The 25,854-nt window shown below is 39.7% G+C and overlaps 1 protein-coding gene across 2 annotated transcripts in view; it reads left to right on the forward strand.

Annotated features, from left to right (window-relative positions):
- APAF1 (apoptotic peptidase activating factor 1) overlaps positions 1-25,854 on the forward strand; it is a 96,466-nt gene that overhangs the window by 38,000 nt on the left and 32,612 nt on the right. The window contains exons 15-18 of one of the 2 annotated variants that reach the window (XM_010355937.2): positions 1,194-1,325; positions 5,364-5,489; positions 19,849-20,010; positions 24,346-24,474. In XM_010355937.2, coding sequence (XP_010354239.1) covers positions 1,194-1,325; positions 5,364-5,489; positions 19,849-20,010; positions 24,346-24,474 — 549 coding nt within the window. Of the gene's footprint in view, positions 1-1,193; positions 1,326-5,363; positions 5,490-10,678; positions 10,790-19,848; positions 20,011-24,345; positions 24,475-25,854 lie in introns of those variants that run through there. The other variant, XM_030938523.1, reaches the window with a different exon arrangement.

The raw sequence follows: 25,854 nt of genomic DNA on the forward strand, positions 1-25,854 counted from the left end.
AGACGAAATTTGAGACCTTGGAAAAATCTACCTCTTGATAGATTGGACTTGTCGCTTTATAACCAACAGTTAATTCACTCTGTAGCCTCTACTCTGACTCTGAGTCAGACTTGGAGGTGGCCACTGAGGGCAGTTCCAAAGTCACAGCTACATGGAGTAAAAGGAAATAATAATGAGTTTCTATTTTCTAAGCCAGAGGCAGAAATACCTATTAAAGAACTTGAAGATAAAGTCTCTGGACCTCTGGGGATTCTAATCAGTGCTTTGATAAGATACAAAGGAAATGCAAAAAGGACATTAGTACCTCTAAAAAGTCAAAATCCCAGTGAAAGTTCATTAGGTAATTTATTTCTTTTGTTTGTTGTTATATGGCATAGACTGCTTAGTTGTCTTACATAGTAGCTAGAATGATGATTAGTTTTTACTGAAAATTGAACACTGTAAGAGTCTTTATACTATACACCTTATTATATTACATTATCAATTTCCTGCTACAGCTTGCAAGGTAAGTGTTGATCCTGTTTACAGAAGAGGACACAGATTCAGAGATGAAGTCTCTTGTGCAAGCTTACATTAACTGGGAGCAGTAACAGGGTTGAAAGCTGGATTTCTCTCAGACTATAAAACCTTTATTTTTTTTCGCTAAGCAGTCTGCCTTTACTTATTTATATGGTACCTTGAAGTCCATGGAACACTTGTCATGTTCATTATCTCATTGGATATCTTAAATTGTGTAGGAGAGGTATAAATATCCCCATTTTACAGAAGAGGGAACTGAGATGCAGGTAAATTAGGGATTTGTGACACACAAGTCATAAGTGGTAGAGCCAGCTCTTGGGCTCAACCCTTCTGATCACAAGTCTGTTATGCCACCCTCTTTAAAGCACTTCTCTACCTGCTGTCATTCATGTAAACATGTGAAGTCTTGCCCTTAAGAAATGTCATGTGTTCGTGACACTCCAGTTATGCTATAGGTACATATATGTATATTTGCAAATAATTTTTTTAAACATTGAGGCAAAATATTGCCATATTTTAGAAAGGGGAGAGGTTTCATTAGCATCTTGTCCAACTAGGAAAATCTGCTATGACAGGATAAGATAGCATTTGCAAAGCAATGGACATCACTTTGCCCCTCTGTTCTCCCTTTGAAAATAATGGATATTTGTAAATTTTTTCTCTTTTCTCTTTAGATTTGGAATGCTGTGACCGGGGAACTAGTACACACCTATGATGAGCACTCAGAGCAAGTCAATTGCTGCCATTTCACCAACAGTAGTCATCATCTTCTCTTAGCCACTGGGTCAAATGACTGCTTCCTCAAAGTAAGTGTGGATATTGAGAATTATGTAGATAAATTTGATAGGTACATCAGAGTATCTCCTTTGATCTTCTTATGTATCTTACTATTAGGACTTTCTGGTCACAGTGATAGAAACTACAATAATATATTAGCTGAAGCAAAACAAAATAGTTTAAAAATATTTTATTGGCTCATGTAACTGAAAAGTCTAGAGGGAGCATAGCATGGCTTCAGGCATAGCTGACTCCAAATGCTTAAACTGTGTTCTCAGGCTCTACCTCCCTTTCCATTTCCAGACTCTTGCCTTCCCTTGTGTTGGTTCAGGCATGCTTTTTATGTGACAAAAAATGTGGCTACCTTATAGTTCACAATCACAGAGTAAGAGAAATGCGCTGTTTCCTAGAACCCGTAGATCTAATTTTAGAGAGACTTTATTTGACTCAGTTTGGCTTACATGCTCGTCGCTAGGGTAACCCCAGTGGACAGTAGGATGAAACCCTTGGATTGTCCAAGGGTCACAAGTTTAGTTATATGGAAGTGGGACAAATGAGTGAGGTCAACTCTACTTGAATCGTAAGTGGAGCTTAATTCAAAAGAGAGGTTCTGTTATCGCAGAGAGGAGGGAAAAGGTGCTGGTGGGAAAGATAACACCAATGAAAACCAAAAATAGAAATTCATTCTACATATGCTTGATAATGTTTGATTGTATCTTTTTTTCCTCTTAAGTGGATAAAGATAGCTAGATTACCTTTTCCGGGATCCCAGAAAGATCTGCTAACTTTTTTTGAATTGTTTTCAAACCTTTCTTCCTTGATGTCATACTGTCTTTGCAATTGAACGTGATATTTTTGAGAGACGTAGTAAAAGACATTTCAGTTTGGAAAACTTCATAGACTCTTATGTTTTGACATTTAAATAAATTATTAGAAAAATTATCTTTAGAAAGTCCTGAAACAGTTAGTGAAAATTGCCCTCTCCATCCCCCTGTTCAGGAAGCTAAATTTTTATTTATTTATTTATTTTTCAGAAGAAAAAATTACACAGAAGGTCAGTGTGTATAAAGCTTGTTGCTCTGGCTGAATAGGACCTGCATTTCTCCTTGACTCTCTCTTCCTCCCTTTTTCCCTCTCCTCTGTCTCTCTCTCCCTTTATTCCTTTCCCTCCCTGTCACCCTCTTTACCTTTCTTTTCTCTCCTCCTCCCTCTCTTCTTCTTTCTTCTCCTCCTCCTCCCTCCTCCCTCCCCTTCCTTTCTCATTCTCTCTCATTCCCTTTCATCTCTAACCTCTCCCCACCACATAGTGGTCTTTAGGCATCTTTTTTTTGAGACGGAGTCTCGCTCTGTCGCCCAGGCTGGAATGCAGTGGCACGATCTCGGCTCACTTCAAGCTCCGCCTCCCGGGTTCACGCCATTCTCCTGCCTCAGCCTCCTGAGTAGCGGGGACTACAGGCGCCCGCCACCGCGCCAGGCTAATTTTTTGTATTTTTAGTAGAGACAGAGTTTCACCTTGGTCTTGATCTCCTGACCTTGTGATCTGCCCGCCTCGGCCTCCCAGAGTGCTGGGATTACAGGCGTGAGCCACCGCGCCCAGCCTCTTTAGGCATATTTATGTTTATAGAATCCCAAGGACCCTGCAGAGCACAATTTGAAAACATTGGATTGGACCAAAATTACAGAGTAATGTAGTAACATAAAATTATATCACAGTTATAGTTCACTTTTACTCAAAAAAACTTGGCCCTATTTGAATAAATGTACTGCTAAAAAAACTAAGACTGTTATACTATTTATGACTAATTTTTGATGTTGCTTTTGGCATTTTGTAGGTTGAGGAAGTCCATATTTCCTTTTCAATATAGGAATAAAACCTCTGCCATGTGGGAGGGGGTTATTGGTTAGTGAACCGTTTTAATTAAGGACAAGGTTTACTTTAAGATGTGCCATACTATCTGTATTACCATAAGGACTATTAGGATGCGTTTCTTGTGATTCTTGAGCAGAGAAAAGCCGGTGAAAATATGTAATTCTGAAGCTGCCTTCATGTAACTTGCCTTATCTGAAGAATTGAGTTTATCTGAAGAATTGCGTTTATCTGGGACTGGGATAAAGGAGCCAAGGATAGAAGTGGACATGAGGAACAGAATGTATCTCACTTACTAATCATTTCCAAATAATTTTTGCCAAAATTAACATCTGGGAATAATTGATTTCTTCTTCTGGGTTTAATCTTATTAGCATAAATCACCAGAGATGACTATAATCCCTTTTATTTGCATTTTTTATAATTTCCAAACCTACCCAAAGGGAGGAAACATAATATAAACCCCTGTGGTATCCATCATTTAGTTTCAACAGTGATTAATATTTTGTCAATCTTATTTTATAAATACTCCTCCCCCTTTTTTTTGGATGGCATCTTGCTCTGTTGCTTGGCTGGAGTGCAGTGGCACGATCTCGGCTCACTGCAATCTCTGCCTCCTGGGTTCAAGTGATTCCCCTGCCTCAGCCTCCTGAGTAGCTGGGACTACAGGGGCTGTGCCACCATGCCCAGCTAATTTTTTGTATTTTAATAGAGATGGGGTTTCATCATGTTGGCCAGGATGGTCTCAATCTCCTGATCTTGTGGTCCACCTGCCTCAGCCTCCCAAAGTGCTGGGATTACAGGTGTGAGCCACCACATACAGCTTATAAACTCCTCCACTTTTTTGAATAGAGTCTCTTTCTATCACCCAGGCTGGAGTGCAGTGGAGCGATTACAGCTAATTACAACCTCTGCCTCCTGGGTTCAAGCAATTCTTATGCCTCAGCCTCCCGAGTAGCTGGGATTACAGGTGTGGGCACCACTCCCAGCTAATTTTTTTTTTTTTTTTTTGAGACAGAGTCTCGCTCTGTCACCCAGGCTGGAGTGCAGTGGCCGGATCTCAGCTCACTGCAAGCTCCGCCTCCCGGGTTTACGCCATTCTCCTGCCTCAGCCTCCTGAGTAGCTGGGACTGCAGACGCCCGCCACCGCGCCCGGCTAATTTTTTGTATTTTTAGTAGAGACGGGGTTTCACTGTAGTCTCGATCTCCTGACCTTGTGATCCGCCCGCCTCGGTCTCCCAAAGTGCGTATTTTTAGTAGAGATGGGGTTTCGCTGTGTTGGTCAGGCTGGTCTTGAACTCCTGACCTCAGGTGATCCGCCCACCTCAGCCTCCCAAAGTGCTGGGATTACAGGGGTGAGCCACCATGTCCAGCCTGAATAGAGGATTTTACAGCAAATCCTAAATATGTCATTTCACCCAAAATACTTAGGCATGCATCTCAGAGATCTTTAATATAAATATTATGTTTATTATCATACCATACTATTATCACACCTAACATAATAAAATATAGTTTTGTAATACACCTGGTTCATGTTCACTTATTCCATTTTCTCAAAACATGCATTTCTGTCACGTTTATTGGAATCAGAATCCAAACAAACTTCATGTAACATTTGTTTTGCCTCTTAAGTCTCTTTTATTCTATTAAAGTTCCTTTTTTCCTCTGCCTGCTTTCTTATAATATTGATTTATTAGAGCAGTTTAGTCATTTGTCCCGTGGAATGTGCCACATTTTGGATTTGGTTAATTGCTTCCTGGAGGTGGTACTTGACTTGCTCCACCATTTTTAGGGTTGGATAACCTAACATTAAAAAATATGGAAGTAGTTTATATTATATATTACTTACTCTGGCTTTTTGTAACTGTGTAAAATAATAATGATTCTAAACCACTCCATTAAAATAAGTAGTAGTTGTTTAGGTAGTTATTTAGTACTCAGCCTAAAAACCTCGGTGAGCCCTTGAGTCCCTTAGTAGATTTACATGTTGATCTAAAGGCTGCCCCATTGCTTGTTAATCAGAAGTTCATTTTTGTGTTTGATACTTTTGTGTTTGATATGTTTGTGTTACTGTGGGTTAAACATCATTCTGTAGCCAAAAAGCTTAAATGAGAGAAAAGGAAGAACTTCACATGATTTCTGATGTTTCCCCACTCAATACTAGTTGTTTATTTATATTTTTTTCTTTCACAAATAGCTCTGGGATTTGAATCAAAAAGAATGTCGAAATACCATGTTTGGTCATACAGATTCAGTTAATCACTGCAGATTTTCACCAGATGATAAGCTTTTGGCTAGTTGCTCAGCTGATGGAACCTTAAAGGTATGCTTTTGTACACTATTAAAATAGGTTATATTTTATGGAAAGTCTTAAGATTTGGTTATAGAAATAGGTTTCTGTTTTTTTCACATTTCTACAGAAAGAGCCTGTTTCTTTCAACTTCCAGGAGCATATTTAGTTTAACTGTAATTGCTTATCCTAACGATTGTTTATGAATGGTGTATAACCTAATGCTTAAAGTTCTATAATGTAGGCTGGGCGTGGTGGCTCACGCCTGTAATCCCAGCACTTTGGGAGGCTGAGGTGGGTGGATCACAAGGTCAGGAGTTCAAGATCAGCCTGGCCAAGATGGTGAAACTATACTAAAAATACAAGAATTAGCTGGGTGTGGTGGCGAGCACCTGTAATCCCAGCTACTTGGGAGGCTGAGGCAGAAAATTGCTTGAACCCGGGAGACGGAGGTTGCAGTGAGCTGAGATCATACCACTCCACTCCAGCCTGGGTGACAGAGTGAGACTCCATGTCAAAAAAATAAATAAATAAAAGTTCTGTAATGTAGAATTTTTATTCTTGTAATTTGAATTCTTAAATTTTAAGTGTACATTTTGTTTCAAGCATATGTTCATAAAATATTTTGAGATCTGCTTTAGTTTATTTTGTGCTTCTATAATTTATGTTGTGCTTCTATAAACTGTGAGTAATTTATAAAGATTGGAGATTTATTTTTTACAGTTCTGGGGGAGAGGGCACCAGCAGAAAGGGAGAGAGTGAGGAGGGGGCTGAACTTACCCATTTAACAGGAACCTAGATAATAGCATTAATCCATTCATGAGGGTAGCACCCTCGTGACCTAACCACTTTTGAAGGTCCCATCTCTCAATATTTGCATCGGGGATTAAGTTTTTAACACATGAACTTTGGGGGACACATTTAAACCACAGCAAGATCTATGGGTCAGGTTTGTAAAGGATCTGTTTTTTGTTTGTTTTTGTTTTTGTTTTTGAGACAGAGTCTCACTCTGTTGCCAAGGCTGGAGTATAATGGCATGATCTCGGCTCACTGCAACCTCTCCCTCCTGGGTTCAAGTGATTCTCATGCCTCAGCCTCCCGAGTAGCTAGGAGTACAGGCGCCTGCCACCAAGCCTGGCTAATTTTTGTATTTTTAGTAGAGATGGAGTTTCACCATATTGGCCAGGCTGGGGACCTGTTTTTACTTATAATTTATTCATTCTACCTTTTATGTTACGACTTTCTTGTTTCTGAGAAGCCACAAGGTAGGAAAAATGCAAGAGTTAGGGAAAAAAAGCTTATTCAGCCTTCTGAAATTTATAGCCCTAAAAAAATGAAATAATTCTTCCTCAAATCCTCACCTTCTCCAATAAGATTCCTAATTCCACTTTATTATTCCTGTCTCTACTGTCTCCTGTTTATTGACTGTCCTTTCTTTGGTCTTAAGATCAACCCATCTTTGATGTTGTTGTCTCTTGGTCTACATTATTCCCTCTTGTTATGTAGTAGTTGCTCTAGTTCAGGCTGTTGTCTGCTTATGCCTGATAGCAACCATCTAAGATGCATTCTCCATCTCTTCTTATCTAAGTTCAGAGATACTAGAATAACCTTCTACCACTGTTTTCTTTCTTTTCTTTTTCTTCTGGAGACAGGGTCTCTTTCACCCAGGCTGGAGTGCAGTGGTGCCGTCATGGCTCACTGCAGCCTTCACTGCCTGGTCTCAAGCAATCCTCATACTTCAGCCTCTCAAGTAACTGGAGCCATAGGCATTTGCCATCACACCTGGCTAATTTTTTTATTTTTATTTTTTAAGAGACAGGATCTCACTATGTTACCCATGCTTGTCTCCAACTCCTGGGCTCAAGCAATCCCAGAGTGTTGGGATTATAGGCGTGAGCCACTAAGCCTAGCCTACCACTATTTTCTTTTCTTTTTTTTTTTTTTGAAACAGGGTCTTATTCTATTGTCTAGGCTGGAGTGCAATGACGTGATCACGGCCCACCACAGTCTTTGTCTCCTGGGCTTAGATGATCCTCCCACCTCAGCCTCTTGAGTAGCTGGGATGGCAAGTGCCTGCTACCATGCCCAGCTAATTTTTTGTATTTTTAGTACAGATGGGGTTTTGCCCATGTTTCCCAGGCTGGTCTCAGACTCCTGGGCTCAAGTAGTCTGCCTGCCTTGGCCTCCTGAAGTGCTCAGATTATAGGAGTGAGCCACTGCATCTGGCCCTACCACTATTTTCAACATAAATTATGCCATAGTATAAACTGTAGGAAACGCAGACTCACTGGGATCGCTTGTAAGGTTCTTCACCTTTCATCATTCTGCCACATCCTTTCCTGTCAAGTTTGTTTTTTCTAACCCCTATACCTTAATTGTCTGTTTTGGGCAAGGTGTTTTATTTCAGCTACTGTCCCTGTATGTGTTTCTTGGGATGTTTCTTATGTGTGCCCCTGTAGCTTTTCTTAGGATGTTTTTTGTCTTCGATTTCACTTGCCATATTTTTTAACGCCCCTCAAAACTTTATGCAAAGCCTTTTGTGTGAGGGTGTGTGTGTGTGTGTGGGTGTGTGTGTGAGAAAGTGTGTCTGTGTGTGTGTGAGAGACAGGGTCTTACTTTGTCACCCAGGCTGGAGTGCAGTGGTCTGGGCTAACTAGAGTGATCCTCCTGCCTCAGCCTCCTGAGTAGCTGGGACTTCAGGCATGTACAACAACGCCTGGCTAATTTTGTTTAATTTTTGTAGAGATGGGATCTCCCTGTGTTACCCAGGCTGGCCTTGAACTCCTAAGCTCAAGCGATCCTCTCACTTTGGTCTTCCAAAGTGCTGGGATCGCAGACATGAGCCACCACACCTGGCCTGCAAAGCATTCTTCAGAAAGTGTTCTCTTATAGCATCCATCTGTTTGGTTCTGAGTACATATATCTATCTATATGTATAGGTAGAAACTGCTTGATTTGTCTTCTGATTTCCACTTACAAATGTGTTGTAATGTTCAGTCATTTTAACGTGTCTTCTGTTTCTTTGATAAGGTTGAATATAGGTTTATGATCTGCAGGGAACTTGTCATTTTTTTGTTGTATTATACCTTTCTTTGTAACTCACAGTACAGAATTGTAGTCATGTATTCAGTAAATTTTCTTGACTACATGTTTTCTAGGAAAATACTTAAACACTCCTGGGCACTATTTTGTTTGTTAGAATCTCTAGGGAAGGAGATTCAGTAATGCTACTAACTCATAAGAAAGGTAAACTGTTTTGATTCTGATACTCTGGTTGAATCTTTGATCTTGCTTTGCTGATGGAAGATAACTGTTTTTGTATAAATTACTCCAGGGTATCTAGGAACTCTTTCTGGGTAGAATTCTACTTTGTAGAGTTTAGCTAGCTGTTAGTGGGTGCTGGGAGCATTCTTGGGTAGAATATTCTGGTAAATGGATTTTGGCCTCTATGCTGTATCTTATCTGCTTCTTCCTTTAGGATAATCCATGTTGTGGGAGTTTTTTCAGAATACTCGTGGATGGATTTAGGCAGCCCTCTTTTCATTTTGTCAGCGTATTATTTCTTGGTTTTTACTCAGTGAAAGATTTCAGAAGAAGGCATTTTATGTTTTAAGTTTTCCTTTCATCTTATCTCCTTTGCTAATTCCAAGTTCTGGGAAGACTGCATTATCCTTAGCATTTTTGCCATTATTACTAGGTTGCCAAATGTTCAAGAAAGCTGTAAAACCAGGCCATTTATATGTTCTACAAATATAAGTTGTACAGCTCAGCTGGGCCTTATTTGCTGCGGAATTATGGTCTGTTCATCCCTAATTTGTTTGCTTTTCTACTAGTGCCTATCCTAATCCTTTTTCTGCTGTTCTTAAGCCCCTAACCCTTTTATTCTATGGCAATAATGTTGCCTCATACCCATTCAAAGGATTAAAACCATCCACCAAGAGTCCACTATCATAAGCCCCCTCAAAAATTGCTGTAAAAAGCCTCTGCTCCCTCTGTTTTTTCTCATAACAGTGTCCAAAAAATCCTGTACTTGGGCCGGACGTGGCGGCTCATGCCTGTAATCCCAGCACTTTGGGAGGCCAGGGTGAGCGGATCATGAGGTCAGGAGTTCGAAACCAGCCTGGCCAACATGGTGAAACCTGGTCTCTACTAAAAATACAAAAATTAGCTGGGGGTGATGGCGCCACCTGTAGTCCCAGCTACTCGAGAGGCTGAGGCAAGAGAGTCGCTTGAACCTGGGAGGTGGAGGTTGCAGTGAGCCGAGATTGTGCCACTGCACTCCAGCCTGGGTGACAGAGTGAGACTTTGTCTTGAAAAAAAATAGAAAAAATCCTGTACTTGTACCTACTGTTCCTCCCTTTCCTTCTTTTCCTGGCACCTTGTTTCATTTGTTGTTTCCTCTCTATGTTGCTTCTTCAGATTTTTCTTCTTTTTTGAATTATTTTCCACAGCCTACAAATGTTCTTTGGCCTTCCTGAGCCTTATAAAACCAAAAAATGTGGCCGGGCGCAGTGGCTTACGCCTGTAATCCCAGCACATTGGGAGGCCGAGGCGGGTGGATCACGAGGTCAGGAGATCGAGACCATCTTGGCTAACACGGTGAAACCTCGTCTCTACTAAAGAAAAAATACAAAAAATTACCTGGGCGTGGTAGCGGGTGCCTGCAGTCCCAGCTACTCGGGAGACTGAGGCAGGAGAATGGCATGAACCTGGGAGGCGGAGCTTGCAGTGAGCAGAGACTGGGCACCACTGCACTCCAGCCTGGGTGACAGAGCGAGACTCGTCTCAAAAAAAAAAATAAAAATAAATAAAAAAATAAAAAACCCAAAAAACCAAAAGGTGAAAAACCTTTGATTCTTCCTTGATTGTATTGTTCTTTAAAGTTGTCATTCTGTTTTTCTCTTTCCCTTCATGACTGGGCTTCTTAAATCATTATTTGTCTCTGTTTCCTGACTACCCACTCACTACTTAACCATTTTTTAACCTGGTTTCATCTTCCATGTATTCCCTTAAATGTAAAAATCTAGTTTTATTTTCAGTTTCAGTTTTTTTTTTTTGGTAGTCTGAGGCCCTCTGGAATAGTGTGAAATCTGATATTTTTCTTTATCTGATTCTCGTTATTTTTGTTGTATTACTATTGGTCAAGCCTCCAATGACCACCTAGTTTTTTTTTTTTTTGGAACTATCCTCATTTTACATCAATGTTTTATTCTTTCTCTTAGCTCTGTGATCCCTTCGTTAACTATCTTCCCTGACCATTAAAATGTAGCTGTTCCTGCAGCATCTAACCTTGGCTACCACTTCTATCACCACTCTTCCATCCCAGTTCATTCAGTCTCATGACTTCAACTCTCATCCTTTCAGGTATGTCATCTGCAGCCCTCATTTTATGTGCTGTGTCCTTCATTCCTAACTTTCTGCTAGTTGTTTGTCACTTAAGTAACATACCATACCTCAAAGTTATTGTGCTCCAAACTGAGTTAATTATTCTCTTCTCGAACATGACCTACTTTTTATGTTTCATGTTTTTTTTTTTTTTTGAGATGGAGTCTCGCTCTGTCACCCAGGCTGGAGTGCAGTGGCGCGATCTCGGCTCACTGTAAGCTCCGCCTCCCGGGTTCATGCCTTTCTCCTGCCTCAGCCTCCTGAGTAGCTGGGATTACAGGCGCCCGCCACCACACCCAGCTAATTTTTTTTTGTATTTTTAATAGAGACGGGGTTTCACCGTGTTAGCCAGGATGGTCTTGATCTCCTGACCTCATGATCCGCCCGCCTCGGCCTCCCAAGGTGCTGGGATGACAGGCGTGAGCCACTGGGCCCGGCCCATGTTTCATAATTAAAAAAAAAAATTCAACTTTTATTTAGATTCAGGGGTACATGTGCAGGTTTGTTACGTGAGTATATTGCGTCATGCTGATGCTGAAGGTTTGGGTACAACTGATCCTGTCATCCAGATAGCATAGTACCCAGTAGGTGCCTCATTCCCCCTCTCCCCAACTCTAGTAGTCCCCAACATTTATTGTTATCTTTATGTCTTTGTGTACCCAATGTTTAGCTCTGGCTTAAAGTGAGAACATGTAGTATTTGGTTTTCTGTTCCTGCATTAATTTGCTTAGGATAATGGCCTCCAACTGCATCCATGTTGCTGGAAAGGTCATTATTTTATTCTTTATGGCTGTGTTGTATCCCATGGTGTATATGTACCATATTTTCTTTAACCTTCCTTTGATGGGCACCTAGGTTGATTCCATGTCTTTGCTATTGTGAATAGTTCTGCAGTGAATATACAAGTGCATGTGTCTTTTTGGTAGAATGATTTATTTTCCTTTGGGTATATACCCAGTAATGGGATTGCTGGGTTGAATGGTAGTTCTATTTTAAGTTCTTTGAGAAATCTCCAAACTGCTTTACAAAGTCACTGAACAAATTTACATTCCCACCAGCAGTGTATAAGCATTCTCTTTTCTCTGCAGCCTCCCTGGCATCTTTTAGTTTTTGACTAAAACAAAAAATACATATATAAAAAATACATAAATATATAAACATATAAAAATATACATAGTAAATATATATATATACATATATATACATACATACACACACACACACACACACATATATATATAATTTTTTTTTTTTTAAATGGAGATGGGATTGTGCCCTCTTGCTCAGGCTGTTCTCAAACTATGGGCTTAAGTGATCTTCCCACCTCAACCTTCCAAAATACTGGGACTACAGATGTGACCCACCACATTCAGCCATTTTTTGACTTTTTAATAATAACCATTCTGACTGGAGTGTGATGGTGGTATCTCACTGTGGTTTTGATTTGCATTTCGCTGATGATTAGTGATGTGGAACATTTTTTTCATGTGCTTGTTGACCGCTTGTATGTCTTCTTTTAAGAAGTGTCTGTTCATGTCCTTTGCTCACTTTTTAGTGGTGGTGTTTTTTGCTTGTTGAATTGTTTTAAGTTCCTTACAGATTCTGGATAGTAGACCTTTGTCAGATGCATAGTTTGTGAATATTTTCTCCTATTCTGTAAGGTGTCTGTTTACTCTGTTGATCATTTCTTTTTCTATCCAGAAGCTCTTTCATTTAAGTAGGTCCCACTTGTCAATTTTTGTTTCTGTTGCATTTGCTTTTGAATACTTAAGCATAAATTCTTTGCTAAGGTTGATACTCAGAATGGTGTTTGCTAGGTTTAGTTTGAGGTCTTACATATAAATCTTTAATCTTTCTTGGGTTAATTTTTGTATATGGTGAAATATAAGGTACAGTTTCATTCTTCTGTATATGGGTAGCCAGTTATCTCAACACCACTGATTGAAGAGGGAGTCTTTCCTTGGTTGCTTATTTTTGTCAGCTTGGTTGAAGATCAGATAGTTGTAGGTGTGTGGCTTTATTTTTGGGTTCCCTGCCCTGTTCCATTGGTCTATGTGTCTGTTTTTCTACCAGTACCATGCTGTTTTGCTTGTTGTAGCCTTGTAATATGGTTTCAGGTATGGTAATGTGATGCCTCTGGCTTCGTTCTTTTTGCTTAGAATTGCTTTGGTTATTTGGACCCTTTTTGATTCTAAATGAATTTTAGATATTTTTTTCTAAATCTGTGATAAATAACGTTGCTAGTTTGATAGGAATAGTGTTGAACCTGTAGATTGTTTTGGATAGTATGGCCATGTTAATGATATTGATTGTTCCAGTCACGAGCATGGAATATTTTTCCATTTGTTTAGGTCATGCATGATTTCTTTTAGCAATGTTTTATAGTTCTCCCTGTAGAGATCTTTCACTTCCTTGGTTAGATGTATTCCTGGGTATTTTATTTTTTTGTGTGTGGCTACTGTAAATGGGATTGTGTTCTTGATTTGGCTCTCAGCTTGAATGTTATGGATGTACAGAAGTGCTACTGATTTTTGTTTTTTTTCTTAAATAGAAAGAAGGTCTTACTGTGTTGGCCAGGCTGGTCTCAAACTCCTGGCCTCAAGTGATCCTTTGGCCTCAGCCTCCCAAAGTGCTGGGCGTACAGGCATGAACCACTGTGCCTGGCTAACTGATTTTTGTACACTGATTTTGATTAGAACAGTGTTCAGGGTTTACATCATTGTAACTGATCACAATTGAGTCATGTAGTATGAATTTTTTTCCCTCTCTTATTAGCTTTCTGTTTTCCCTGGGGTTAATAAGTTTTTTCATTTGTTTAGTCTTTAAATGTGCTTATCTTCAAACTCTGTCTTGTTAACTTGCTCCTTAAGTGATTCAAACTTACCAGGCATTTTATAAGTCTTTTCTTGGAAACAACATTTTTGGAAGGTTCTGTCTTGCTCCATTCTGATCGGTAATGGTAATACTATTCCCAGAGTCCAGCTGCCATCCTGAGATCTTCCTTACCATCATCCTAGGGATTCCTTTTGCTTTTCTCTTAAGTTGGAACCCTTGTTTTTTAGTTTTTTTTTTTTGTCCTCTTTCTTGGCTTACTTTCTCAGCTTGGTGGAGAATCTCCTCTAGCTTCCTAAGAAAGAATCTATGGGAAGTACATTTTTAAGGTGTCTTTATTATAATGTCTAAAGATGTCTCTGTTTTTCACTTGCTGATTTGCTTAAGTTCCTTATGAATTCTGGATATTAGACCTTTGTTGGATGCATAGTTTTTAACAAGGCCAACAAAAGCAATGGGAGAGAGGACTGTCTCTTCAATAAATGGTGCTGGGATAACTGGCTAGCCATATTCAGAAGAATGAAACTAGACCCTTACCTTTTACCACATATAAAAGTTAAAGATAGATAAAAAATTTAAATATATGACCTCAAGCTATTAAAATCCTAGAAGAAAACGTAGGAAATACCCTTCTTGACATCAGTCTTGGCAAATAATTTTTGGCCAAGTCCTCAAAAGCAATTGCTAGAAAAACAAACTTTGACAAGTGGAACCTAACTAAATGAAAGCTTCTGCACAGCAAAAGAAACCGTCAACAGAGTAAACTGCCTACAGAATGGTGGCTTCTTTCAATTTGGAAACTTATCCTTCGGTCCTGGCGTTTCTTTGAATTATTTGATTTCTTCCTATTTTCTCTTTCTGGAATACTTGTGTTTCTGGATCAAAAATTTTTTTCCTCTCATTCCTTCTTTTTGTCCATTTGCCCTACTTTTTGAAACATTTCTTTAGCTTTATTTTTCTGTCTTTCTATTGAGTTTTAAATTTCTGCTACCATATTTTTAAGTATTCATTCTTGTGATCAGTTGCTTTTAAATATTATTCTGTTCTTGTTTCATGGATGCAGCATCGCATCTTTTATCTTTTTATGGCCATTAGTAATAAGGTTTTTTTTTTGAAGTTTTCATATTCCTGTGTAATAGATATTTTTCTATTTGTTGGTTTTGGTTTCTGTTTGGATTTTAGACATAGGTATATCTTAGCTATCTGATCCTTTGCTATCTGCTCATATTTAAGAATACATCACCAACAAGTTGATTGGGAATTGTGAACTTTTAAGTTGTGGTTTTCCTATGGGTTATCTGTTTTTATCATGAACTCTTTTTTTTTTTTTTTTTTTTTAAGATAGTCTTAGTGTGTCGCCCAGGCTGGAGTGCTGTGGTGACATCTTGGCTTGCTGCAAGATGGTGAAGTTTTGATATCAAAGTCTTTATATCTTTTGTCTTGAACTGGTTGGGTGTCTAGAGTAAAAATTTTCTTTTCTCTTTTTTCTTTTTCTTGTCTTTTTTTTTTTCCCCCTCCCAAGATGGAGTCTTGCTCTGTTGCCCAGGCTGGAGTACAGTGGCGCAATCTCGGCTCACCGCAACCTCTGCCCTTTTGGGTTCAAGCAGTTCTTCTGCCTCAGCCTCCCAAGTAGCTGGGATTACAGGCATGTACCACCACACCCGGCTCATTTTTGTGTTTTTAGTAGAGATGGGGTTTTACCATGTTGGCCAGGCTCGTCTTGAACCCCTGACCTCATGATCCACCTTCCTTGGCCTCCCAAAGTGCTGGGATTACAGGTGTGAGCCACTGCGCCCAACTCCCCTCCTTTTTTTTGAGACAGGATCTCACTCTGTCACACAAGGCTGGAGCACTGGAGTGCAGTGGTGTGACTGCAGCTCACTGCAGCCTCAACCTCCTAGACTCAAGTGATCCTCCCACCTTAGCCTCTTGAGGAGCTGGGACTACAGGTGTGTACCACCATGCTTGGCTAGTAGAAATTTTAATCTTCTATTTGTAGGATATGACTCTGGCCAGTTCTGAGATGATATCTGGGCAGAGATCTCAACATGTAGAAAATAGACTTTCTCTTAATTTCCCTGTTTTCAAGTGACCCTTCTCTCAACTGTGTAGGGTATAGAATAGCCTTGTATTCTGCCAGAGTAGGGACATAGGCCCCCTGGGTTGCAGAGTGGAGGGAGGAGATTTCAACGGACTTTTAAAGATTCCTCTTGACTTAGCTTCACCTTTATCAGAAGGTACTGGGTGTCAGCACTTCTGAGTCTTTTTGGAGGACTTAGCTTCACCTTTTTCAGAAGGTACTGGGTGCCAGCACTTCCTGAGTCTTTTCGGAGTTCTGTGGGGTTATTGGGCTGCTTGGATTTCCCCACTGCAGGCTCAGAATTTATTTCTAGGAGTCTGCCTATTACTTGCCTTTCTGCTTTCTAGACTTGGTGATTTTGTTGCTGCTGTCTCTTTCTCCATTTTCCTTTGCTGTGTGGATTATGCCTAGAGAGAAAAATTCCCATTACTATTGTTTGCCTGAGTTTTGGGAGAGTTTGGAAATTGTCTTTGTCTGTTCTCTGTTTTCTGTAACACAATACCTGAGACTGGGTAATTTATAAAGAAAAGGGGTTTACTTGGCTCATGATTCTGATGGCCGGAAATTCCAGGATTGGGCAGCTGCACCTGATGAGGGCTTTGGGCTGCTTCCACTCATGATGGAAAGGGGAAGGGAAGTGGGCGTGTGCAAAGATATCATATTAAAAGAGAGGATTGAAGATAGCGAAACCCAGGAAGCCAGACTGTTTTCTTTCTTTTTTTTTTTTTGAGACGGAGTCTCGCTCTGTCGCCCAGGCTGGAGTGCAGTGGCCGGATCTCAGCTCACTGCAAGCTCCGCCTTCCGGGTTTACGCCATTCTCCTGCTTCAGCCTCCCGAGTAGCTGGGACTACAGGCACCCGCCACCTCGCCCGACTAGTTTTTTTTTTTTTTTTTTTGTATTTTTTAGTAGAGACAGGGTTTCACCGTATTAGCCAGGATGGTCTCGATCTCCTGACCTCGTGATCCGCCCGTCTCGGCCTCCCAAAGTGCTGGGATTACAGGCTTGAGCCACCGCGTCTGGCCCCAGACTGTTTTCAACAACCCGCACTCTTGAGAACTAATCCATTCCCAGAGAACTCACCCCAGTGGGAAGGCATTAGAAGGCATTCATCTGTTTATGAGGGATCCACCCCCATGACTCAGACACCTCCCATCAATCCCTACTTCCCAACACTGCCACAGTGGGGATCAAATTTTCGAGTCTGGGTCAGGATAAATAAACCATCTCCAAACCATAGCAGAGCTGTATGTGTTCTGTCTGCATCTTTAACACCTGAACCCTATTTCTTTCAGCAACACTATTGTCTGTACTTGCTTGTGCTTGAAACTTGGGAGTGATCTGTCTTTTTGTTTGTTTGTTTGTAGAGATGGGGTTTCACCATGTTGCCCAGGTTGGTCTTGAATTCCTGAGCTCAAGTGTTCTGCTTGCCTCAGCCTCCCAAGGTGCTAGGATTACAGGAATGAGCCACTGTACCCTGCCGGGAGTAATCAGTCTTTTCATTTAACATGTATTTATTGAATACTTAGTGTGTGCCAGATACTGTACTAGGCATTTGGATTTTAAACACTAAAAAAGAAAAAGTATACTTCCTGGCTGTTCTGAACTGTTCAGAATCAAGTTGGGGAGAACATAAGTGAATAGATGAACCATGAAAATGATAAAAGTATGAAGACGGTGCTCTGAGAGCAGTTAAGGACTCTGTTGGGGAAGGGTTCACATACCTGATGCTACAACCAGATTGAACTTGTTCTTCTTTTTCATTGTCTTTGTTTTCTCATTTTGTACTTTAGCTTATGCTGATCACTTGGAATAGGCTCTAGGCCCTGGAGTGTTCCCCTGTCTTTTTGATGTTGACATTCTCTGTCTTAAGTTGGTATAAGATTGGCTAATCTCAGGGAGTAGAGTGAGGTGGCTACCTCCTGTACAAAGTGTTCCCTCAAGCCCTCAGCTTGCATACAGCCTTCCCACTGTGCTATACCTTTTCCTTTCAAATGACACGTGACATATTTTGTATTTAAGTTATTTATGTGCTTGTCTTACTTCCCTTACTGGCCTGTCAATTCCTTGAGGGTAGTATCTGTATCTGATTCATTTATATAGTCTCTAAAAGTGACTAGCATAGCGTTTAATATATGTGTTAAAGATGATAAACCCTTGCTGTGTCACTTGAAGTCAAACTAAGACGTCTTCAAACTCGGACACTTTTTAAAAAGTTGTCATTTGACAGGGACAGGAGTTTGATTTCCATATTCATGTATGAGTATCAAAATGTGATTGTGGCGCACAGAGCACTCGCAGCAGGGGACAGACACTGCTGCACTCTTGGTGAGAACTGCCCATGTTTGTGGTGGCTTTCCCACAGTGCTGTTAAGTCTGTCAGTATCATTGGTTTGTTCACACTGATACAATGACAGGTAGTAAGCAGAGGTCCTGCAAAATGATGTTAGATAACAGCATTTCAAGGTCAAAGTCTCCTGAAAGCTTTTACCTTTTGAGAGGATGAAAACTGTAAAATTATGTCCTGCCCCAAATGGCTGTATAACTTTTTAAGCGTTTTATAGGGTAGCATGTTGATAAGCATGTGCTTTTCAGGCTGTGAGATGAACTATTTTAAAATGCGAGTTCTATTTAAAAATTGCTGTTTAAAGCACGCAAAGGCATGGGGTTCACAGGGACCCTGGATACAGTGCAGCGACTTGCTCAGAATGAAATGCTGGTATTAGTTTATGTGATCCCTCAATATGTGGGATTTCATCACTGCTTGATAGAAGCCGAAGTCAGGTCCAGAAACACATGCAGTTTAGACATGTATAATCAAGTTGGATTGTGCTACTTTTATTTTTCTTTTTAAAATTCAGGCAGTAGTTGCTTTTTCTTTTCTTTTTGTTTTAAAAAATTTTTTTAAATGGAAAACAAAACAAAACAGATGAGGTCTCACTATGTTGCCCAGGCTGGTCTTGAACTCCTGGGCTCAAGTGATCCTCCCACCTTGGCTTCCCAAAGTGCTGGGATTACAGGTGTGAACCACTGTACCCAGCCTGATTTTCGTATTAATAGGGAAACTGATTTCTCGTATATTCAGGATGATGTAACTGAAGGTTCAGGCATTTATGTTTATTATTATTATTTTTTTTCTTTAGTATCAGGGAAGGCTGTTTTAGCACCTGCCGTCTCTTTTGCATTACCCAGATTACCGCAGTTGTTGCAAGTAGAAAAGTTTTGGTTTTGGCCATGTTTCTTAGTATATATAATACTTCTTTTTACTCAAGAGATTTGAAAATGTACCTGGCCAGACAAATTAGGTTTTACCTGGGAGTTATGCTTTGGAAGCTGACTTAAAGTCTGAGAAGCAGCTTTCTCCCCGCACCCCCATCCTTCTCCATGGCCAACCTTTGGTTTGGGCATGGGCAGTCATTATCACTCTGTGAAGCCGAGATGCTGCTCATGGCCCAGAAGAGTGAAAATGGATCTTCTTGAAGGCCTTTGTCTGTTGTTCTATTCAAGTGGTCCTACTAGTGAGCAAAGTTTATGGTATTTTGTATCTCATTCCTCAGGATCCAGTTAGTTTTATAGCCCTATCTAGCCCTGCCAAGCACACAAAGAGTCTTGCTTGTCCCTGTTTTCAGAGACTTCCTTATGTCTCTGAATGCTCTGCTAGGTCACGACCTAACTTGGACTGGGTCCTGTGTAGTCTTCCTGCTGTTAGTGGTAGGTTTGGGAAGCACACTTCATTCCTGGCACAGCAGAGGGCAGCAGTGGCAAGTCGTGAGTCTCTTCATCTTACCACCTTTCTTCCACTTGTGTCCTTACTGTCAACATGTAATTTTTAGCCCCCACACCATGCAAGACTCTTAACTTTTTATTTAATTTTACGTTCTGCATTTTGGGCAGTGCTTCTAATTTTTTCTTTTTAAGAACATGATAATGAAAATGGAGATCTTAATTTAAAAACCTTACAAAAAGTCATTCATAGGTAAAAATAATTCATCAACTGAAGTGAATAAGTTTATGTGGCATTTAATTCAGAAAGAATTCTAGAGGTGTGATTTTAGAGTAAAACAAACTTTTTCTTTTTTTATTACTTTAATTCAAAGCTTTGGGATGTGACATCAGCAAACGAGAGGAAAAGCTTTAATGTGAAACAGTTCTTCCTAAATTCAGAGGACCCTCAAGAGGATATGGAAGTGATAGTGAAGTGTTGTTCGTGGTTTGCTGATGGTGCAAGGATAATGGTGGCAGCAAAAAATAAAATCTTTGTAAGTACTTTAAAAAGCCAACTTCAGTCTGATTTAAAGAAAGTTAAAATTTCTATTCATTTTTGCATTTTACAATGTTTATTGATAAAAATAAAGTCAGTTGTGTGATTTTGGGCAGTCTTCCTAACCTGTCATGGTTCTTTGGAACTGTGCTCCATGAGATAAGGATGGCGTTGTGAGGAAAGGTCTCCATGGTTACACCATTTGGGAAATATGTTTTGTATTGCTTTCCCTTATTAGGCACACGGTGTGAACTAACATATTCAGGGCCCCAGGAAGTCCTATATTACAATTTATGCCATCGAATCCAGTGTTCCTCAAATGTATTTAAAATGTATTTAAAACATAGAATGCTTTCTGAATTACTCCTTTTTTTTCTTCAATTTCAATTACATTGGTTTAGGTGATTTTTCAAAGTGCTTTCTTACACCTACAATTTCATGATTTGATGACTCTGATAGAAATGCTCATCAATGACTGAACAAGGTTGTGAAATTTTTGTAAAGTAACTGAGGAAAATATGAAAAAAGTAAATAAGAAAATGCTTTGCTTTTCTTCCCCATGTCTAACAGTAGCTTATATTTGTGGTATTCAGAGTGCTCTCACATATAATTTCTTTTGATGTAAGTATTCAAGAAGCAGCAGGTTACAGTAGCCCTATGATAATAATGAGGCAGCTGAGGTTCAGAGCAGCCAAATAATTTGTCCAAAGTTACATTGTGATTGGGAGAGCCAGATCTTCTGATTCATGGCTCAGTTACATTCTGATCTAATAGTGATTTCAAAATACTTGAATGAGGGATATTACTGTTTTAAAGAGCATAATTGAAATATAGAATATGGTTATATAAGGGATCATGTATATGATTGTTATTGATCTAGTGCTGCAATCCTTGGTGTTGATTGCTTATGAGTTTGTACCCCTTTAGCAGAAAACTAAGAGGAAAAATATCTCCCTTTAAGTTAAAATCTGTAAGAACAAAAAAGGAACCATTGCATTTGCAAGACTTGAAGAGTAAAACTTTTTTTATTGTGATAAAATGCATATAATGGAAAATTTGCCATTTTAACCTACCTGAAAATGTACATTTCAGTGGCATTAAATTCACAATGCTGTGTAACCATTACCACTACATATTTCCGAAAACTTTTTCATCACCCTAAACAGAAGCTTTGTAACCATGAAGTAATAACTCCTCTTTCCCCTCTCTTGCTAGATCTTTGTAACCTCTAATGTAATCTGTGAATTTGCCTAGGTATTTCATATAAGTGGAATCATATAATATCAGTTCTTTTGTGTCTGACTCATTTCATTGAGCATGTTTTCAAGGTTCATTCATGTTGTAGCATGTATCAGAACAGTATTTCCTCTTATGGCTGAATAATACTCCATTGTATGTATATATCACATTTTGTTCATCCATTCATCTGTTGATGGACACTTGGTTTGTTTCCACGTTTTGGCTACTCTGAATAATGCTGCAACATTGGTGTACAAATATCTATTTGAGCCTTGTGTGTATACCTAGGAGTGGAATTACTGGGTCATATGGTAATTCTTTATTTAGTTTTCTGAGGAACCACTAGATTTTTCCACAGCAGCTGCACCATTTTACATTCCACTAGCAATGTTCGAGGGTTTCAATTTCTCCACATCCTTGATAAAACTTGTTATTGTTCATTTTTAAAATTATACCTATCCTAGTAGGTGTGAAGTGGTTTCTCCTTGTGGTTTGATTTGTGTTTTCCCAATTACCAGTGATGCTGAACAAAAGATAACTTTTTAAAAGATTTTAAGAGACCTGTTCTAGTGAGAGGAAAATAATTTTATATTACATGAAATGCCCTGTTTTAAAAATCTGTACAGCAGTTCCCTGTTTTACCATGCTAAAAGAAAGCCACCCAAAGGTGTTCCTTAACTGCATGTAGATCCTGATTTCTTACCCTTGGTCTTTCCTTCCTCCTCCTATTATTTCTTTCCAATTCCTGTGTGAGTCTACTCCTGTTGTTAGGTCTTTTTTCTTTTACTATTCCATAATTGGGACAACTGCCTATTCCACATTTGCCAAGTTTCCTCGATCACTGTCAGCCACTAATTTTTAAAAAAATGACCTGTCCTGGGAAGCATTTTAAATCTAATTTCCTGCCCTGTGTTTTTGGCCTCCAGCACTATGCTGCCTACCATATGTGCATGCTTGCAGGGACTATGCATTCACTAAACATTTTAATAGCTCCCACTGGAAGCTTTTTTGTTTCTTTCTAAGGTCTATGTCTTAATCTTAAATCACTATACTGTATCAATACATGTAGTAAATACAAATCATCTTATTTGGCAAAAACTTTGGAAGAGTATATTCAGCATTTATAAGTCTTAAAAATTGAAGAAACTGTGGCTGGGCGCAGTGACTCACACCTATAATCCCAGCGCTTTGGGAGGCCAAGGTGGGCGGATCACCTGAGGTTGGGAGTTCGAGACCAGCCTAACCAACATGGGGACACCCCGTCTCTACTAAAAATAAAAAAATTAGCTGGGCGTGGTGGTGCATGCCTGTAATCCCAGCTACTTGGGAAGCTGAGGCAGGAGAATTGCTTGAACCCAGGAGGTGGAGGTTGTGGTGAGCCGAGATGGTGCCAAGTCGAGATTGCGCCATTGCACTCCAGCCTGGGCAACAAGAGTGGAAGTCTGTCTCAAAAAAAAAAAAGAAAAAAAAATGGAAGAAACTTGGATTACTCAAAAGTAGCTTTTTGGGGTTCAAAAACAGGAAAATGATTAATTATAATGAGCAATGTGGTAGTTCTAGAGATAAATAGAAATGATTGAGCTAATTTTTTTTATTTTTTATTTTAACAAACCTCTGCCTTATATTATTTTGATTATTTTCATTTATGAGTATTCATTTTCTCCTTTGAATAAACAAGCATTAGGGAGAACTACTCTGTATATTAATTGGGCCAGTCTATTCTTTATTCACAAAACTTTTATTTCTCTTTAGGCTAGCTTGAGAGCTCATCTGTGATGAATTTTCTTTTATAGAAAGTATGTTTTTAGGCATGGGCAAGGACTTCATGTCTAAAACACCAAAAGCAATGGCAACAAAAGCCAAAATTGACAAATGGGATCTAATTAAACTAAAGAGCTTCTGCGCAGCAAAAGAAACTACCATCAGAGTGAACAGACAACCTACAGAATGGGAGAAAATGTTTGCCATCTACCCATCTGACAAAGGGCTACTATCCAGAACCTAAAAAGAACTCAAACAAATTTACAAGAAAAAAACAAACAACCCCATCCAAAAGTGGGCAAAGGATATGAACAGACATTTCTCAAAAGAAGACATTCATACAGCCAACAGACACATGAAAAAATGCTCGTCATCACTGGCCATCAGAGAAATGCAAATCAAAACCACAATGAGATACCATCTCACACCAGTTAGAATGGCAATCATTAAAAAGTCAGGAAACAACAGGTATTGGAGAGGATGTGGAGAAATAGGAACACTTTTACACTGTTGGTGGGACTGTAAACTAGTTCAACCATTATGGAAAATAGTATGGCAATTCCTCAAGGATCTAGAACTAGAAATACCATATGACCCAGCCATCCTATTACTGGGTATATACCCAAAGTATTGTAAGTCATGCTGCTATAAAGACACATGCACACGTATGTTTATTGCTCACTATTCACAATAGCAAAGACTTAGAATCAACCCAAATGTCCATCAGTGACAGACTGGATTAAGAAAATGTGGCACATATACACCATGGAATACTATGCAGCCATAAAAAAGGATGAGTTCATGTCCTTTGTAGGGACACGGATGCAGCTGGAAACCATCATTCTCAGCAAACTATCGCAAGAACAGAAAACCAAACACCGCATGTTCTCATTCATAGGTGGGAATTGAACAATGAGATCACTTGGACACAGGAAGGGAAACATCACACACTGGGGCCTATTGTGGGGAGTGGGGAGGGGGGAGGGATGGCATTGGGAGTTATACCTGATGTAAATGAGGAGTTGATCGGTGCTGATGAGTTGATGGGTGCAGCACACCAACGTGGCACATGTATACATATGTAACAAACCTGCACGTTGTGCACATGTACCCTAGAACTTAAAGTATAATAAAAAAAAAATGTTTTAAGATGAGTAATATTTTTAAAGTATATGTATATTGATCTGTATTTTGTTTATGACTGTCAATAATTGTCCCAGTTATCAGTAATTGTCATATTTTTTCAGGACTTATATTTGAAATGGGAGGATATTAGAATAGCTTATCTCTTAAAGTATTTTACCTTCATAGGTATCTCTATTTATGTTGACAGCTTTTTGATATTCATACCAGTGGCCTATTGGGAGAAATCCACACGGGCCATCACAGCACCATCCAGTACTGTGACTTCTCCCCGCAAAACCATTTGGCAGTGGTTGCTTTGTCCCAGTACTGTGTAGAGGTGAGTAGTTGAATTTATTCTGTGAAGCCTGGGTTTCCAGAGATCAAAGGATGACAGAGAATGGGCAGCTTAGACCATTAACTGCTGAGGAGCCTTGCTTGAGAAATTGTAGAGTATTTTCTTTACAGCCTAATGACCTCTAACTTTGGGATATTAAACCACATAGCCAGCTTTATTATTTTAACAGTGATTACAGACTTGATTTGACAGTATGACAGGGAATTCAGCAAGCATTTGCTGAATGCCTAAGATGTGCCAGGAACTGGGAAAACAATGGAATGACTGCTGGTCATGAAACATGACATCTCTTACCCAGTATAGATATGTGGCATTTCTTAAACAGTATAGGCACAGACTCTTTTTTTCTTAAAAGAGGTGGTGAGAGATGAGTCCAGTTCAGATTTCTTAGATCATTGGGTAGGATAAGATAGGATGTTCATTGCCAGGCACTAATGAATAAAATAACTCATATAAATTACTTTTTTATAATTTTGTACTTACCTGTTTTATGTTCAGAATGTATACCTAGCTGGCCTTGGAAGAATTCCACCCAGTGAATTGCTGTATTAGTTTTTTCATAAAGTAGTGAATTATTTTTTTCCTTCAAAGATGGATTAGTGCTTTTTTTTGTTTTTTTTTTAATAGAGATGGGGTTCTCACTGTGTTGCCCAGGCTAGTCTTGAACTCTTGGCCTCAAGCAATACTCCCGCCTTGGCCTCCCAAAATGCTGGGATTACAAGTGTCTCACCATGCCTGGCCAAAGATAGATTAGTTTTTCCAAGCTTTCTTACTCTTCATTCCTTAGGTTGGTTTTTACCACCAGGTAGTTTGAAACCCCTTGAGATCACAGTTCAAGAAGATGGGTATGGGCCTTTTGGAAAATAGGGAAGTTCACTTGGTTCACAGGCTCCTCATCAAGGGAGCCATGACTACTGCAAGCACTTCTTCAGTGTTCTCTGCTTATTTAGCAAATTTTAGTGAGTTTGCCAGCCTTGCCCATTACTGTGAAGGTGTTGGGGGAAAGTTGCTAAGCTGTAGCCCTTCATCATGGAGGCACAGGTGAGAGTGAGGGCATGAGCTCCATAGGCTTCTCCTAATTCTTGGTGCAGCAGTGCATGTGACACTGAAGAACTTCCCTGCTGAGACTCTTCCCATTGCACACAGAGGCAGGGAGTGTGAAAAAGCTCTAGTCCTGTCCGAAGCAGTGGGAAGAAGTGGGGTGCTGTGGGCAGTGTTTTCTTGGGCAGAGGCTTTGAATTTGAAGTGTTTTGTGTTATTTTGTTTTTGAGACAGAGTCTCTCTCTGTCACCCAGGCAGGAGTGTAGTGTTGTAATCTTGACTCACTGCAACCTCCACCTCCCGGGTTCAAGCTATTCTCTT

The sequence above is a fragment of the Rhinopithecus roxellana genome, chromosome 10 (assembly GCF_007565055.1).
Source record: "Rhinopithecus roxellana isolate Shanxi Qingling chromosome 10, ASM756505v1, whole genome shotgun sequence".
NCBI classification, from domain to species: Eukaryota; Metazoa; Chordata; class Mammalia; order Primates; family Cercopithecidae; genus Rhinopithecus; species Rhinopithecus roxellana.